This window comes from Camelus dromedarius, chromosome 14, assembly GCF_036321535.1.
Source record: "Camelus dromedarius isolate mCamDro1 chromosome 14, mCamDro1.pat, whole genome shotgun sequence".
NCBI classification, from domain to species: Eukaryota; Metazoa; Chordata; class Mammalia; order Artiodactyla; family Camelidae; genus Camelus; species Camelus dromedarius.
Genome location: NC_087449.1, coordinates 39,542,950 through 39,559,648, shown reverse-complemented (window position 1 = coordinate 39,559,648; position 16,699 = coordinate 39,542,950). Strand labels below are relative to the sequence as shown.

Below are 16,699 nucleotides of genomic sequence, written 5' to 3'. Positions count from 1 at the left end.
TGCCGGTTTCTTAAACAAGTAAACATATACCTACCCTGAGCTATCAATTCAATTTCCAGGTATTGACCAGGTGAAATAAAGACTTATGTCCACAAAGTACCTATGACAAGTGTTATAAAGGCTTTATGTGACAAAGAGTGGACACTGGATCCAACTCAAATGAAGGATAAACAAACTGGGTTCATCCATGCATTGGAATCTGCTCAAAAATGGACGTAGAGTGAACTACTAATGCCTACAACAATGTAGACAGATCTCAAATGCATTATGCCAAGTGAAAGAAGCCAGAATCAAAGGACTACCGTGTATGATTCCATTTCTGTGGTATTCTGACAAAGACTCAACTGTAGGGACAGACAGCAGATCAGTAGTTGGCAGAGGTAGGGGTGGAGAAGGGTCTGACTACAACAGGACCTGGGGAAATTATGGGAATGATCGAACTGTTATATATTGTGGTTGTGGGGTGTTTACACCTCTGTATGCATTTATCAATACTCATAAAAATATTTCTTCAAAAAAAAAATTTCCCCACACTCCAAAGTTGGTCCGAGACCTTTGTACCCACACCAGTTCCAAAACATAGGATGTGCAGACGTATTTTCTTATGATTATTTGTTTACCTATGTCTACCATTAGCTCCTGTAGGGAAGGACCAAAGCTAGTTTACCTTTAGGTCCCCAGCCAGCACTCCAAGCTGGACCAGGCACTGAGTAGGCAAGTAGTCGCTGGATGAAGCTGTGTTCTCCAGCTCCATCTAATCCCGCATAGGACTGGGGACAGGAGCTTCGTGCTCATGCTCGGAGCAGTACTGGTTGGTTGTTACCTGCTGTTTGTCTTCTTTGCCTCTTCTCGCAGGACATAGGCCCACCTGTCCTACAGATTTACCACCCTTCCTCCTCAGGCTCCTGCTTGCCATGGGATCCATTCAGGTGGGTCAGCGAGAGAAGTGACAGCAGGATGTAAGCTTGACAAGGCACCGACCAAGTGCTCATCTTGTTTGCTTGGCCATATCCCAAGGTGTCACTGTGCAGGGCCATTTATGTGGGGCTGCCGCAGCGAGATCCCAAACAAGACCAGGTAGATTCTAGAGAACCCGTGTCCCTCCGCTTTGTCTACCTGCCCCTTCCCAGATCAGGTTCTAGGAAGGAGGATCTGTGTGGTTTGGCTTTCACCCATTAGATGACAGTCTCACGCTTCTGGGACCAAGGGCTGTGGCTGAATCTAGCAGACTGACGCGCTGTGGCCCCTGGTCTCAGCACCTACTATTGGGCTCTGCCTTCTCTTTGTCTCCTGGGCTGCTTGGGCTTTTCACACGTATTGGGAATAGCGGCTAGAAGGCTGGCTGCCCGACCAAACAGGCACAGATGGAGAGGTGAAGCTGGGTGTTGTCCTAATCCAGCAAACCCACATCTGGAGGCGCCTTTCTCAGCGGGTTGGTGGGGACGACGAGGAGACCCCACTCTGGGTCTGCTGGTGCCCACAAACAACTACTCCCCTCCCAGGAAATAAGACCCAGTTAGCTGTCCTGCCGGTCTCTGGGCACAGTTTGTTCTGGGCTTCAGGAAATGGTTTAGGTAGATGCACCAGAATTGGATACATTCACCTTCTACACTGCACCTCAGCCACACTGCTGGATGTTAAATGAGCTGCAAGATCCCTTTGGGGTGTCCTGGGTTGCCCATCCTGGCTGGTAGACTGGCCATCGTAAGAGTCATCATCCTCTCTCAGTCTGTAGTCAGGGCAGCCTTGGGGACCTGCGGTCCCAGCCTTGCTGTGAAAGGCACAGGAGTCAGACTCCCTTAGCATGTGCCCTCCTAGAGCCCCAAGTCTCCACCACGCTACACACTAGGATCCAAGAAGACAAGATGCACAGGTCCCCATGCAGCTTCCGCCTCCTTCTTCCCCTGTTTCTTCTCACGCACTCACACACACCCTCCTGAAACCTGATCTTAAGGCCCCTTTGCGTGCTGGGGCTCTCGGCAGAGGCGGTGAGCTGGCGGGCTGGGGCCTGTCTACTGGAGCCTGCCGCTGCCCCACCCTGCCCCGCCCCCCCAAGGCCAGGGCAAGCAGGTCAGGCATCCCACACCCCCACCAGTCTGGCCAGTTATTCTGCACCTTGAGGGCCACCTCCGCCCTGGCCAGGCCCCCAGACTGGCACTCTGGTCTCTGGGCAGAAGCCCTTGAATTCTCTTCCAGGTGTAGCATGGAGCTCTGCCCAGACCACCTGCACAATTAACACAGACACACACACACACACATACAGCACCTCTGTGTGTCACCCCAACCCACTTCCTGTTGTTTATGGCCCCCCGGCTCAGCTTCCAAGGCCTCTGCAGGCACTGAGCCACCTCATGGGGGCTGAACAAAGTGCAGTGGAAATACTAAGGGAAGAATGCAAGTCTACCTGGGGTTGTCAGGAAGACTGTCCAGAGGAAGTAGCATTTGCACTTAAAGAATGAGAAGGGATTTTCCAGGCAAATATAGAAGGAAGAGGGCTGGTTGGGGGCGGGTACATTTCAGGCAGAGGGACTGTGTGTGTAAATGCACCAAGAGCAGCATATTCGGGAGCTATAGAGTGCATGGTTGGTGGAACACAACTGGTCTCAGGAGAATGAAATCCAGGTTGCATTAGATGGAGGAGTGGATAGTAGATGAGGAAGTTGAGACAGAATATCCACTGCTGTTTCTCGAAGTTTTGCCACGAAAGGATAGAGAGAGATGGGTAACTTGGGTACATGGTCAGGAAAGTGCTGAGTTTGTTTGTTTGTTTGTTTTCACACAGGAGAGACCTCAGCTTGATTGTATGCTTAGGCCAAACAGGGATGGGATCCATCCACAGCATGACAGAGGATTAAGCTTTGGTGGACGAAGGGCTGGGGTTAGGGAGCAAGAGGCTGAAGGAGTTCCTGTCTCGTCGGCTTGGTTTTGTGTGTGAAGTGAGAGAAGAGAAGAGATTCCTGCTTAGATAATGTTGGAAGAGGATAGAGAGTTTATGGAGAGTAGAGAAGGTTTGGAATAACTACTGAGCAAAGGAAAGGGTCCAACTAAGGCTCAAGTCCATCAGTTTGTTGTGGTACCTAGCAGTCCATGCATGTGTGTGTGTGCGTGTGTGTTTGTGTGTGTGTGTGTGTTCCTACAGCACTTTGAGTATATAAAATATGAGTGTAGGATCAGATTAATCTCTGATTGGGTTTTGCCTAATGGATGAGACAAAAAGACAATGGAGCAAGAGGATACAGGGTCCTGGCAAGAGAGAAATTGAAGAAATGAATGAGATTCTAGCCAGGAAAGAGATATAACCTGGGAATGAAGAAACTTTTTAAACTAAAACTCAAAACCCAGAAGCAATAAGGGAAAAGATTGACAAATTTGACTACATTAAAAAAAATATTGCCCAAAAAAGGGAGGAAAAGAAAGCAAGAAAAGAAAACACCACAAGCCAAGTGAATAAATAAATAAACTCAGAGAGATATTTATAATTGTATCTCAGAGAATTCATACATTTAATAGATAAAGAGTTTCAAAACAAGAGAAAAGATGGTTAGCTAATGCTGTGGTGGTAATCATATTGCAGTATCTGTGTATAAAATCACATGTTGTACACCTTAAACTTACACAATGTTACACATCAGTTATAGTCAGTTATATCTTAATAAAGCTAGGGGGGAAAAAGAAGAAAAAGACCAATAACCCTTTAGAAAAATGGGCAAGACACATGAACCAAGTTCACGGAAAAAGAACTACAAACGGTTCTTCCATTAATGAGACAAATGTTCAATCCATTCATAATAAAAAATGCAAATTAAACCCACACTGAGATACTATTTCTTCCTATCAGACTGGCAAAATAGAAATGTTCAACAGTACATTCTGTTGGTGAGGCTGAGGGTGGAAAGGGCACTTTCATATGTTGCTGGTGGGTGTTGTGAAACGGTGTGATCTTGGTGGAAAGGAATTTGGCAATATGGAGCAAAATTATATATATGCGTATTTCCCTTTGATCCAGCAAACCCACTTCCAGGAATCTATTCTAAAGATACACTGGCAAATGGAAAAGATGTATGCATGATGTTATCCATTGTAATCACTGTGGTGGGACCTACTTTACAAAAGACTAGAAACAACTCAGGGGACTGATTGAATAATATATGTACATACCATAATGGGGTGTTATCAAGTCTATTACTCTCCTACCAGGATCTATTGTAAAGTGGGGAAAAAAATAAAAAAGTGAAACAGGGTATATGTTCCCTTTCTAGTGAATATAGAAGGGAATAGAAGTTCACACAGAAATGTTATGTATTTGCTTATATCAAAAAAAAAAAAACAAAACAGCAAAGGAGGCTAAAATAAAAACTAATAAAAATGAATACTGTATGGGAATAGAAATAACAGGAGTTGGACACAAATGAAAGTGTGACTTCTCTGAGTATATCTTGCTTTATGGATTTAATTTTGGAATTCTATAAAGGTTCATATCATCATAAAACAAAATTAAATTAAAATGAGGGATCAGAGGACTCTCAGAAGCAAAACCAAAATGAAACAAATGAACCTAACTATGTATTGTTGATGAAGTAAACTTAGCAGTTTTCTTTCAAAATAATTTTGCAAAAGCAAAGTAGTTTGTCTGTACCTCTTGTGGGGTATACCCTAAGGAAAAAAGAACTGCAAAGGAACTTTAAATAATTTTTAGTAGTGATAATGCTAGTAATAATACTGGTGTTGTTATTCTGAAACTATTCTACATATTTTCTATATGTATCTACATGTATGGATATATTAGGATAAAGCAAATAAATAAAATGTTACTGTCACTATAAACAATGATGTCAGCTTAAGAGAAAAGAGCTATAAATATAAAATCAAATGTTCTCAACACATTTCTTCATTTGCGTATCTTTGTACATTTGATTTTGGGGGGTCAATTTTTGTCAGGTTACCAGCAGCTTATGGTTTTTATTCTGTCTATTTGCATAGCAATGTTTGCATACTATTATAAAGTGAAAAAAGTAGTCTATAGAGCAATCTGAAAAACAATATGGGAAAAGGAAGATCAGTATGGATGCATACCAAAAGGTTAATTGTCTGTGTTGTGGGATTCTGGTTATTTTCTACTTGTGCGTGTGTGTGTGTGTGTGTGCGCGCGTGCACATGTGCACGCACATACCTATCTGTTTTTTTTTTCCAAAACTAACACATATTACAAGCGACACCAAAAATAAGGTGTTTCTTTAAGTAAAAATTAACATAATGAGCTTTCTAATCAGCTGGAAAGAAGTGAGGAAGGAGGAGGACAAGGAAAAAAATATGTGAGACCATTTGGCTAGATCTTAGGCGATTTCACTAGCATATAACATACAGTACATGCTGGGAAGCAGATAAAATCCTGTCCAAGCCTGACGAGCAACTGCGTAACTTTTATAAGCATGGTCCTGACACAGGAGAGGTTCTTGCCCCAGGTTTATCCACGGGGACCTCTGGTAAAACATCAAATATATTAATTCACTTAGATTGCGTGTCCAGGCATGAGAAACATGCATGACCTTTGTACACAGAAGGGACGTGTGCTCACTCAGAAGCCCAGAGGAAAGCCACTGTGCAGGAATGGCCTTCCTGTGCTGTCACGTGCTGACAGCTTCTTCCCAGCAGCAAGTGATGGGGAGGGAGCAGCACTGAAAGTTTTCGGCCTATTTCAAGTTCACTTCACAATCTCTAATAATGTTAGGCCTCCGGGTGATTACTGATGTTGTTCCCCGGGGTCCAGTGACTGATGCGGTTGGTGACGATGGGAGTGAGACGTGGACACTGAGGTTAGAGTCTGTGGGAGGGGCCGGATGAGGTCTAGCTTCTGGGCTGGGGGTGCCTCTCCTCCAGTCTTCAGTTTTTCAGTGGGCTGATTCAGGCTGAGTGAGAAACAGAGACCATCCCCAAGGCCTGGGCCTCCACACTTCCATTCTTGGCCAAGAAGACCCCAAGCAGACCCCGCAGCAAGGTCAACACACAGACAGTGACCAGGTGCTGGCCATCTCCTGGGCTGCCCTGAAAAAGGTCTCAAAACCAGGTTGCTAGGTTCCGTGTGAAGTCGTGTTGTCCAAGCACCTCTGACAAGCTTGATGCCTCTTGTCCCTCCGCTGCCCTCACTTCCTTCTGCCTCCCCCTGATGCCATGCCCACCCCCTGCGTCCCCCCTGCCCTGTCCTGCCCACTCTTCTGCCTCCGGGGGAAAGTGAGACTTGCCTTTTCTGTTTTCTCTTCGCAGCTCAACATCATCACCTCATGCTTTCTTCGCCCCTCTTTTCCCTCCCATCTTTACCCCAGGCCAGCACTCCCCCTCACCTTAAGCTCCGAGTCCCTCCCCGACCTCCTGAGGAGCTCAGCACTCCCCGTCCTCCTCTGCCAGCCACAGTGTTCAGGCTTCTGCGTGTCTGAAGCCTCCCCTCAGCCCTGCCTGCTGGCCACAGGAGACTGCGATTTTTCTCTTTGTCAGACGGCCAGCTCCTATGGCTGTTCACCTGCTCTGTCCTCTCGTCTGAATTCTTCCTCCTCACCCTGGGTGGTCCACCTCCCAGAATTCTCTCCCAAGTTCTGCCTCTCTGCCTTGGCTGTATTTGGGGGTATTTTTCTGCTCAGCTGGATAGTGTCTCATCTCCGTGTTCCCAGATCTCAGGAACAGCGTGGGCAGCAGTGACTATTTGATGGATGTATGCATGGATAACCTGCCAGAGGGCTTCCTACTCTGAGATACTGGTCCCTGCTGAGGGCATCTTGTCTCTCCATTCCTACAGCTGGCCACATAAGGACTGGCCAGGCCCATTCCTCCAAACTCAGGCTCCACTAAACAAGATCTGTCAGACCCCACCCGGCAGCTACCCAATGAACAGGCTGGGGCAGGGAGGGTGTACTGGATCATGGAGGGTGGCTTCCGGCAGACCCACAGCCAAGACAGATGTACAGAAGAGCCAGCCAGTACTTCAGACTAGTACTGGAGCATTTTGGGATCCTGAATAGCCCTGTTGTATTCCAGGTTCTCCAAGCCAGCACCCATGTTCCTGGATGACTCCTTCCGCAAGTGGGCTAGGATCCGGGAGTTTGTGCCGCCTTTTGGGATCAAAGGTCAAGGTATGTTGGGAACCCTGTCCCCATTCTCCATTAACATCTCATCCCCTAGACTATCTCCCTACACTCCAGGACAGGACTTTACCCTCAGAAGTCTCCCTGCCTGGGAGCATCCCCCTCAACAGTGCCCTCCCTTCTCTCCCTCTTTCCTGTCCTTCCTTTTTTCTTACTTCTTTAGTGGAACATTTTCTCAGAGCCCACCACTCTGCCAGGGGCTGGGTGTACAACAGTGGAGCGGACAGGTGTGGTCCCTCTCCTCAAAAAGCTCCATTCTACTGCAGACACAGATCCTTAGAGCGCAAGACAGTAAGGACTCTGATGAGGGAAGATCACAGTGCTGAGATCACAGAAAATGGGTGTCTGAGACATCAGTGCCCCCTCACACCTAGACCTTCAAGGACAAATCTAGTAGGTTGGGTTGAACCATATGAAGAGCTCCTTTTTCCTGGGTGCAGGTGTCCAAGCAGCCTAACTTTTCTCCTAAATCCTCACTCGAGATTCTGATCCTACTAAGCTTTGAAGGACAGGAAAGGCCAATTCAGAGCCCATAGGCCAGCAGGCAAAAGCACCCAATAGTTGATGGCCCTTCTGCTAAGGTTCCCCTCCTAGAAAAAAAAATTCATATACTTGACCTTGGCCAATTGGTAGCAATATGCTTTCTCCTCAGAGGTGAAACTGGAGGTGGGAGAAGGAGGGGATCTGTGGCCTTCCCTGAAGCCCACTGTAAAGTGGATCTGTAGGCACTCAGTATAGAACATTCCTTACAGGTTTGTTTCCTTACCCTTTCTCATTCGACTTCTGGACAAAATTGTCCATGCCTACTGTCTCCTCTTTCTCACCATTTACTCCTGAAGAACCTCTTCTCCTCCCGCCAATTCAGTGAAACTGCTCAGTGCCCCCATGAGATCCAAAGGGTACATTTCAAGTTCTTAATTTGATCTCTTAGCTGCATCTGACAATCTGTTAAAAAATATGTGGTTGTTATGTTTAATTTTGGAAGCATCCTTACTTTATCTGAAATATTTCAGGCATATAAAAAAAGCATAAAGCCTAGTATAATGAGTACCCACGTACTCCCTACCCAGCCTCAGAAATAAAACTTGAGATAGAATTAAAGCTCTGTGTAGCCCTTCCCTTCCTTCCCCAGGAGACCATCATCCTGGTTTGGGCATAATCATTCCATGCCTGCTTATATATTTCTACAGCATTTATATATCCATCAAAAATATGGCATGATTTTTGCACTTTTTGAACTTTACAAAGGTATTGTATATGTGTGTGTGTATTTCTCAGATTGATTTTTTTGCTTATGCTTTATCTGTGTTGATACATGTATCTGTGTTGGTATGTGTAACTCTAGGTCATTGACTTTGTAACTGCTATGTTGTATTCCATATATCGCATTTTATCCATTTTCCTTTGGTGGACATTCAGGTTGCCTCCAACATTTTGCTGTTACAAACAGTTCTGCAGTGAACATTCTTGTACAAGTCACCTTAAACAAACGTGTGAGTTTGTTGATGCTATCCACCTAGGAGCAGAGTTGCAAGATTCTAGTCTATGCACATCTCTAGCTTTACTTGATAGTAACATGCCTTCCACTGTGGTTTTACCAACTTACTTACCTTGTCTTTAGGTCTTTATGTACATTATCTTTTCATCTTCCTAACAACTCTGCACAGTAGAAATTACCATCTTCATTTGAAAGATGAGGAAACCAAAGCTCAAAGAAGTTAAGTGATTTATCTGAGGTCACAGAGCTCATAAGCAGCATAGCCAGGATTTGAGTCCAAAGCTGATATCATGATCTGTTAATATTATAATGCCCTCATTAAACCAGAGTCTGAAAGGAGAGCCACCCTCACTGCCAAAGCCAGAGAGAGGCCAAGAAGAATGAGGTCTGAATATGGTCACAGGATCTGAGAGCACAGAGGTCACAGGGCCCTTGCTGAGGGCAGCCTGAGCAGAGTGCAGGTAGGCAGATGCCAGGCTGCAGGGCTTGGAGAGGGAAGGCGGTAGAGACAGCTGGCAAGAACAGGATTAGAGACCGACAGTGTTAGAGGGAGAAGGTGAGGGGAAGATGGTACTGGAAAATGCGGCAGAGTGGCCTGACCTGGGGAGCTGGCTGGGACTACTCTACACCATTGGTTGTCCCCTCACTTGCTTCCTGGTATCTGCTCGGTGGGGGCACAGAGGTGAGCACGTGGTCTCTGCCTCTGATAAGCACTCTCATTCCAGGAAAGGCTGACAGGCAAGGCCATGCCTGGGGATGTAAGTCCAGAGAGCCTGACTGCAGAGCTTCCAAAAGCCAGCTGACACCCCCCAGGAAGGGCCAGGGAAGCCCTGAGTAAGGAACTGCAGGCCGGTGCTGGGGTCTGACTCCAAGCAGAGCTGTGGGTGCCCGCCTCTTCTTCTGCTTCCATCTCCTTTCTCAGGGAGGAAGTTGGGCCAGTGGCCCAGCCTTGTGTCCAGAGCTCGCTCCTCCACCTCCACCTCCAACTTCACTCCAGAACCAGGTGCCTTTAAATCGGCCAACATTTCATGGGAACTTAAGTGACCCTCTAACAGCTACCTCCCTTCTCTGTCCACAGACAATCTGATCAAAGCCATCTTGTCTGTCACCAAAGAGTACCGCCTGACCCCTGCCTTGGACAGGTGAGCCACTTGCTGCCCAGCCTCCCGTCCCTCGGCTGCTTGGCACGTGCAGAGGTGCTGAGGCCCAGCTGGCCTTCCCTGGACACGGGCAGGTCCTCCAGCGTAGCCACACATGCACACACAGCACACACACTGGGATGGGTGAGCAGATATGCGGGGCCACCTCTCAGCCCTCAGACAGCAGGATCTGAGGGTGAGAACTGAGCTTACTGGGCTGGAATCATTGGGATTGAGAAGCTGGGTGGTGGGGCAGCTGAAGGGGCTTAAATCCAGGAGGTACTGACAGCTCTGAAGCCAACAGACCCTGAATGGGGGAAGCCCCAGGGTCAGAGGTGGGAGAAGCAAACTGAGTAGGGTCCCAGGTGGCTGCTGAGTGCATGGGGGCTTCTTAGTTAAAAATAAGTGCAGCCTTGAGTCCTGGAGCCTCTGGTCCCATTCCTCTGTTCTGGCTTTTCTGGAGTAGCCCTCAGGCTCTGCCTGCTTCTCCCTTTCCCTTGAAAGCCTAAACCCCACTAATCCTTGAGGAGTCATTAACCCAGAATATCGTCTCTCCAGAGTCTCTTTCCTCCCACCCCAGAGCTAGTGCCCAAGCCCCGCCCACACGTTTCCCTGGAGAAGCGTCAGGACAGGAGTGTCTGCGAGCCCGAGTGGCTCAGCTCTCCTCTCTGCAGTGTGGTTCTGACCTCCTCCCAGAAATGCTGCTGAAAGCCCACTGGTCTTCCTCCTCTGTCCCAGCCTGTGCTTGGCCGAGGGCATGGGATCAGGGGTCAAAGGAGCTGGGGGGAGGAGGCCTGGTGGACAGCCCTCCAGAGGCCTCTACCTGTCCCCTCAGCCTCAGCTGCCGCCGCTGCATCATCGTGGGCAACGGAGGTGTCCTTGCCAACAAGTCTCTGGGGTCACGAATTGATGACTATGACATCGTGGTCAGGTGAGCTCCCCAAAGCAGAGTCTCAGGCACATCCGTGTCCTGGCCCAAACCCTGGCCCCTGAGCCCTTTAAGGACTGTCTGTCCTTCTGGCCCATTGGGCTGGAGATCTGCTGAAGCCTCGAGAAGAACCCTGGGTCGGAGGGATTCCAGACAGGAAGCTAGGCGGCATTGGGCGGCCTGGGCTTGTCATTCTGAGCACCTGGGGTATCCTGGGGTCATGGTGCCTCCCCAGACACAGGCCTGCAGACCATGCAGTGAGTGCAGGGCAGGCTCTGACTGGGCCTGCTCTCTGCAGACTGAACTCAGCACCCGTGAAAGGCTTTGAGAAGGACGTGGGCAGCAAAACTACACTGCGCATCACCTACCCGGAGGGCGCCATGCAGCGGCCTGAGCAGTATGAACGCGATTCTCTCTTTGTCCTCGCTGGCTTCAAGTGGCAGGACTTCAAGTGGTTGAAGTACATCGTCTACAAGGAGAGAGTGGTGAGCTCCCTGTGTGCCGGCTCATGCCCCTCTTGCCCCGGCCTTGCCTAGCTTCCAAGTCAGCCCCTTCCCCTGAACCAGGCAGAGGGCAAAGAACAAGTAGAAACTTTCTAAAGGAGGCGTTAAGGACCCAGAGGTGAAAGGGGCAGAGAGGCCAGGGGATGCCAGGGTCGCTGGCCCAGACTCCTGGAGCCGATATGTCTGCTCTCTGCTACCTGCCTCCAGCTCCCTGGGCTGCAGGTCCTGCCTCGGCCTTCTCTAGCCAGGCCCCTAGTGCCTCCTCAGCAGCTCCCTGGGCCCTTCCCTGACCCTTGCTCCCCGCTAAGGAAAGCTCTCACTTGGCTTGCCTAGCATACTGCTGATCTTCATAATCCCCTGCCCTCACTTTGTCCTTGTCCCCCAAGTCCCTCTTGCCATCGGTGAGGTCTCTCTGACCCCAGTCGTGTGGGTCTCCCCTCCTTCCCAGCCAAGGGAAGAAGGCCTTATTTGGACCCTGGGACCGTTCTGCAGGGACAGCAGACCCCTCAGTTGAGGGTGCCAGTTCCCAGACTCGTAAGTCCTGGCCTCTCTCCACTTTGTGCTTTTACCAGTGACCTGTGGTTGGGTCCCCATCCTGCCATTGAGTCTGGTTCCACTCTGAGGATGGACAGATTCTGTACTCATTGTTCTCGACAGACAAGGGTCAGGGCCCGTTTCTTTAGAGAGCTTACATGGCCGAGTAGGGTCAGACTGCTCCTTAGTGGACCACCCACTGAGTCCCCCTCCTGAGTCCTCTGTCTCTCAGCTCTGGCCTATGGGGCTCTCTGCCAACTTGTCCAGGCCCGTTCCTCCTCTCCCCTCAACCAGCTGTCACCAGCCACCATGAGGGAGGGGCACTGCAGAGTTCAGGCCATTCATCTTCCAGTACCCCAGCCTCTTACCAGGGGAGAAAGATGACAGACAGCCCTCCGCCTAAAGTAAGAAGCTAGCTGTTCTTTCTGGAGGCTTAGAGGAGAGCTGGGGGGCTGGGACAGCTTCTCCTGCCTGTGGAGGTCTCAGCGCAATCTGGTTTAACTCCACAGCCTTTTCCCAAGCAAGGCCAAGTGCAGGCAGTGCCAAGTAGGTAGCAAGCAAGAGAGAAGACAGAAGTCAGGTCCAGAAATTCAGGTAGGTGGGACAGGGGAAAGGGGAGCCCACTCAGAGCCAGGCTGAAGGCGGCAGCCTGGCTCCCCAAAGGGGAAGAAAGGGTTTGGCTTCAGCCAGTCCCAGCTGCAAGCAGACCCACTGCCCACACAAACCAGGCAGAGTGTGGGGGCTGAGGGAGCGCCCCTCTGTCCTCACAACCCCATGGCCTGAGACACTAGTGTCCTCAGAGCCCTTCTCTTTGCCTTGAAGGAATAGAATTGGCATCACAGGTAGGCACTTTTCAGGGAGAAATGGGAGGAAAGTGGGTCTGCCTTGGTGAACCCCAGAGAGCCTGGGGGCTGCTTTCTCACCCTGCCTTCTGCCCATCTGCCCACCCGCTCCTGGCAGATCTGCTCCTCTGCCCGTGGATACCTGTCAGAGGAGCTCCTAGAGGGCAGGGCCCTGATCCCATTTGCTTTTCTTCCCCCTCAGTGCCCAGTCACCACAGATAATCTGGAATTGGCTCAAACACCAGATCCTGCTTCCCGCTGGGCAGACTGGGATAGGACAGGCTAGGCCACAGGGTGGGGCAGGGCCAGCCAGGTGGGTCTTATCACATGTTTCTTCCAAGGTCACCCAGATCAGTTAATTCAAGGCTCTTACAATTAGTCCAAGGGAGTAAGGAAGGAAAGAAGAAAAGGAAGGAAGCCAACTAGAGGCGGAAGACTCAGTGTACACAGGCCCCTCGGGGAGCAGACAGCAGGGCCTCATTTTTCCCAGGAAGACTCAGGAGCTCACGGCTGGCCTGGCCTTGGCGACAGGCCTATCCAAGGGACTAACTAGAGCAGTTGGGATGAGGAGGTGTGAGCTGTGCTCAGTCACACCCTCACTGTGCCGATGTCTGTGTCCTGTCTTGGCCAGGCCCAGGCACATGACCAGTCCTGTGGGCCTTGGTGAGTACTCCTTCCCAGGGTTGGGGCATGTGAGTGGAAAGGGGACAGAGGAGATCGGACAGAGTCCTCTGAAGTTCCATGAGCCTTCCCTGGCTCCAAAGGCAAAAATAACTTGGGCCTTTAGAGTGAGCTTCTGGAGGAAAGCAAGTGACGCCCATGGCCTCACCTCTCCCAGCACCTGAAGTGGGCCCGCCCAGGGCCCTGGAAGTTACCCTGGAAGTCTCTCCTTTAGTGCCCTCCTCTATCCCAAGCCTAGGGCTGATGCCTTCACAGGACCTCTCCCACACTCTCCTTCACTTCTCTGCATCTGAGACCGAGGTAAATGTGGGAGAGGCTGCTTCCCCAGACCCCCATCTGTCTGGTGCCCAGCCACAGACTTGCCCTGCTCCTGCAGTGATGTTTCTAACCATGCATCCTCTGGGCTACTGGAGAGCTCACTGCACCTGTGTGGAGCTTCACCTGCAGAATTCTGGCAGAAGGCAGCTCTGTATTCAGGAGCCACAGCCTGGCTGGGCAGGCCGGAGCAGGTAATAGGCCTCAGTCATGGCTGCTGCCTGCCACTTGCTATGCGAGCAGTCACTCACTGCATGTGTAACTTCCTGGTACCCAGGAGTCCTGATGGGGCATGGGAAAGGGAAAGATGTAGGGAAGGAAGAGGGAACAACCCCAAAACAGCGTGTGCTGGGGCTTTTCATGCTTTCTTCATCCAAATAGGAGCTGTCCTCGTCACCTTTTGTGGCTGTTTGGTTTCCTGATTCACTGGGCAGTAGCACAGATAACTCCAAACAAGTTACCTTTAAAGGGGCCCTTTATCCCCCAGATCCCAGGAGACCAAGCAGGTGGCGGAGTTCCCAGCAGGCCTTGTGTGCTGGATAGGTCTGAGGGGCGCCAGTGGACTATGAGTGGGGAAGCTGAGGTTCGGAGGGAGGGAGGAACTGGGGATATGGATGTAGGTCTGTGGAGGGAGGGGCAGCCTCCAGCTTTTGTGAAATTCTTCTCAGAGGCATATCTAGTTCCATCCCTCCACGCACGCACTCATTTGCCAGGCATCACTGGGTGTTCTCTGCTGGCACTGTGCTGCTCCCTGGGAATACAGAGATGAGTTAAATACTGTTTCTGACCCAAAGTCACTCAGTCTGGTGGGAGAGACAGTGCCCAGCTGGAGTTATAATGCAGTGTGATAGGTGCTCTGACCCGAGCATCCTCTTCCTGCTGTTTGATGAAGGCTGGATACGCCCTGTCCATTGTCCTGAGGAAGGAGCCCTGGGACCTGGAGAGGAGGGGGCATGTGACAGGCAGAGCTTCCTGTGCTGTGTCCACTGCCTCCAGCAGCCTCCCAACCATGTCCCAGAATGCTGGTAGCCCAGGGCTTCAGAGACCCCAGGGAGCTGCCTTCCTAGTCCTCTAGGCTGCCTCCTCGGCTCTTTGTAATCCTCTTTCTCATCCTCAATTGTGAAGCTGGAATGCTGGCCTCACTGCTGAGCGGCCTCTGACTGGTGGGCAATTCAGCAAGGCCCCGAGGCCTGGGCTGGCTTGGCATGGTTCTGGGCCAGGAGAGGGTTGGGAAGAGGACACAGGAGAGGTGTGCCCCTGGACAGCCTTGACACAAGCCTGACCTTCTAGCTGTAGCTCAGTCTTTGCGGAAGGAGGGAAGGACCCACATTCATGCATAGGAAACCGGGCCCCAGATTTGAGAGGCAACAAGGTTGAAGAGAGAAAAGCAGCTTCGGCCTTGGCGTCAGATAGACTTGGGTTTACATTTAGACTCTGTCACTCTTAGCTGGGTTGCCTTGGGCACATCACCTTGGCCCCTTAGGCTTAATCTCATCTATAAAACTGATCTTTCAGAGTTGTTTTAAAAATTAAACAGGATGAAATATAGAAGCACCTGGCACAGTGCTTGACAATAATTTCTGTCTATGGCAAGTATTAATACTATATATTATTTTAATATTATTACTGGTGGTAGTGCTGTTAGAAGAGGCCAGTTATACTAGGGAGTGAAGCACTTATCTGTCTAGACTGTAGGGCCTGACCTAGGAGGTGACCTAAAAACAGGGGTCAGAGGCCGGGCCTAGAGAAGGGAGAGACATGGGCCTCCTGGTGCAAGGCCGCAGGGGTGGGCTAGCATCCTGGAAATCCACAGGGTGGATGGCCACTAGGTGCCCGCGTGCAAGGCTTTATGGGACCAGGGCTGAGATGGGAATTGAGTGTCCATGTGCACCTAAACCTATGCTCTGCTCCAGGCCTGAGAGGGAGGCAGAGCCTTAGGATGGGCTCTGCCCAGGAGGAGCCCAGCGTGGACACCACCTTGCCTCTGGGGATACTCAGAGCAGGGCATCCAAAAAGCATGGGGATGAGGGGAGGGCATAGCTCAAGTGGCATCCCCAGTACCTGCTCTAAAAATAAACAAACCTAGTTACCTCCCCTGCAACCAAAAACAAAAGGCGTGGTCAGGCTGGCCAGCACCATGGCCTCCTATTGCTCAACGAGGCCTCTGCTGAGCCAGCTCCATGGTCCTCACCCCACAACCTCCTTTCCGAGCCTTGGAGATGAGCTCTCCCGGATACCATGTCCTCTTCAGCCATTTCCAGTGGACACAGCCCTTTCTCCCTTATCTCTATCCCCTGTGAGAGCCAGCGAGGCGCCCTGCTCATTCCCCATCCCCCATCCCAACCATTGCTCCTCCCCCCACAGAAATGCCGAGGGATAGGGGCTCAGGTCACCACATCCTGCTCCTCTTTGTCACCATCATTCATGACCTCTTGGTGACTTGCCTCATAATCACTGTCATTGCCACAATCATTGTCTCTCCTCTTCCCCCTCCTCGTCTTCTTCCTCCTCCTCCTTTTCTTCCTCCTCCTCCTTCCATCATCCTCATCATAGCCCTCTTTTATTAAGCTTTTCAGTTCGCCAGCCTTTTTTGAGTTCCTTCCTTCAGTTCTCATAATGACCCGATTTGATAAGTACTGTTACTATCCCCGTCGTGGGGTTTAGGAAGCTGAGGCACAGAGAAGATGTATCATTTGTTTAAGAGCACAGAAGTAGGTAAAGGGTAGAGGTGAACTCTGACCCAGCTCTGACTGCCCCAGGGATCTTCCTAAGAAATACATCTGACCACATCACCCTCCTGCTTAGAATTCTCCATCAGTCAGCTCCTACCTGCCGTGGCCCACGGGAGTGATAAGAGCTACCTTTTACTGAGCTCTTCCACATGCCAGGCCCTGGGCTGCGTGATCTATGAGGCTGTGTCAGCCAGCCATCTCAACCCTGTGAGGCCGATACTGTGAGAAGTAAGTGGTAGAGTGGCGTTTTGGACCAAAGGTGTCTCACTTGAACCGTCACACTCTAACACCTCTCATTTACTCCATGATTCATTTATTCAGCAAATCCAAGTCAGTCACCAAAATCACACAGAGCCCCGGGTTTCAAGTACTGTCTCTCTCGCTTAACAACTGC

At 50.3% G+C, this 16,699-nt stretch overlaps 1 protein-coding gene across 9 annotated transcripts in view; it reads left to right on the top strand.

Annotated features, from left to right (window-relative positions):
* The window catches only part of ST3GAL3 (ST3 beta-galactoside alpha-2,3-sialyltransferase 3), a 185,316-nt gene that overhangs the window by 150,177 nt on the left and 18,440 nt on the right, over nucleotides 1–16,699 (top strand). For 7 of the 9 annotated variants that reach the window (XR_010383864.1, XR_010383863.1, XM_031465607.2 and 4 more), the window contains 4 exons: nucleotides 7,027–7,121; nucleotides 9,710–9,773; nucleotides 10,606–10,701; nucleotides 10,997–11,183. Coding sequence is in view for 6 of the 9 variants with exons in the window: in XM_031465607.2 (XP_031321467.2) it covers nucleotides 7,027–7,121; nucleotides 9,710–9,773; nucleotides 10,606–10,701; nucleotides 10,997–11,183 (442 nt within the window). In the remaining 3 variants the exon portion in view is untranslated. Of the gene's footprint in view, nucleotides 1–7,026; nucleotides 7,122–9,709; nucleotides 9,774–10,605; nucleotides 10,702–10,996; nucleotides 11,184–12,244; nucleotides 12,330–16,699 lie in introns of all 9 variants that reach the window. The other 2 variants (XR_004140935.2, XM_031465608.2) reach the window with 1 other exon arrangement.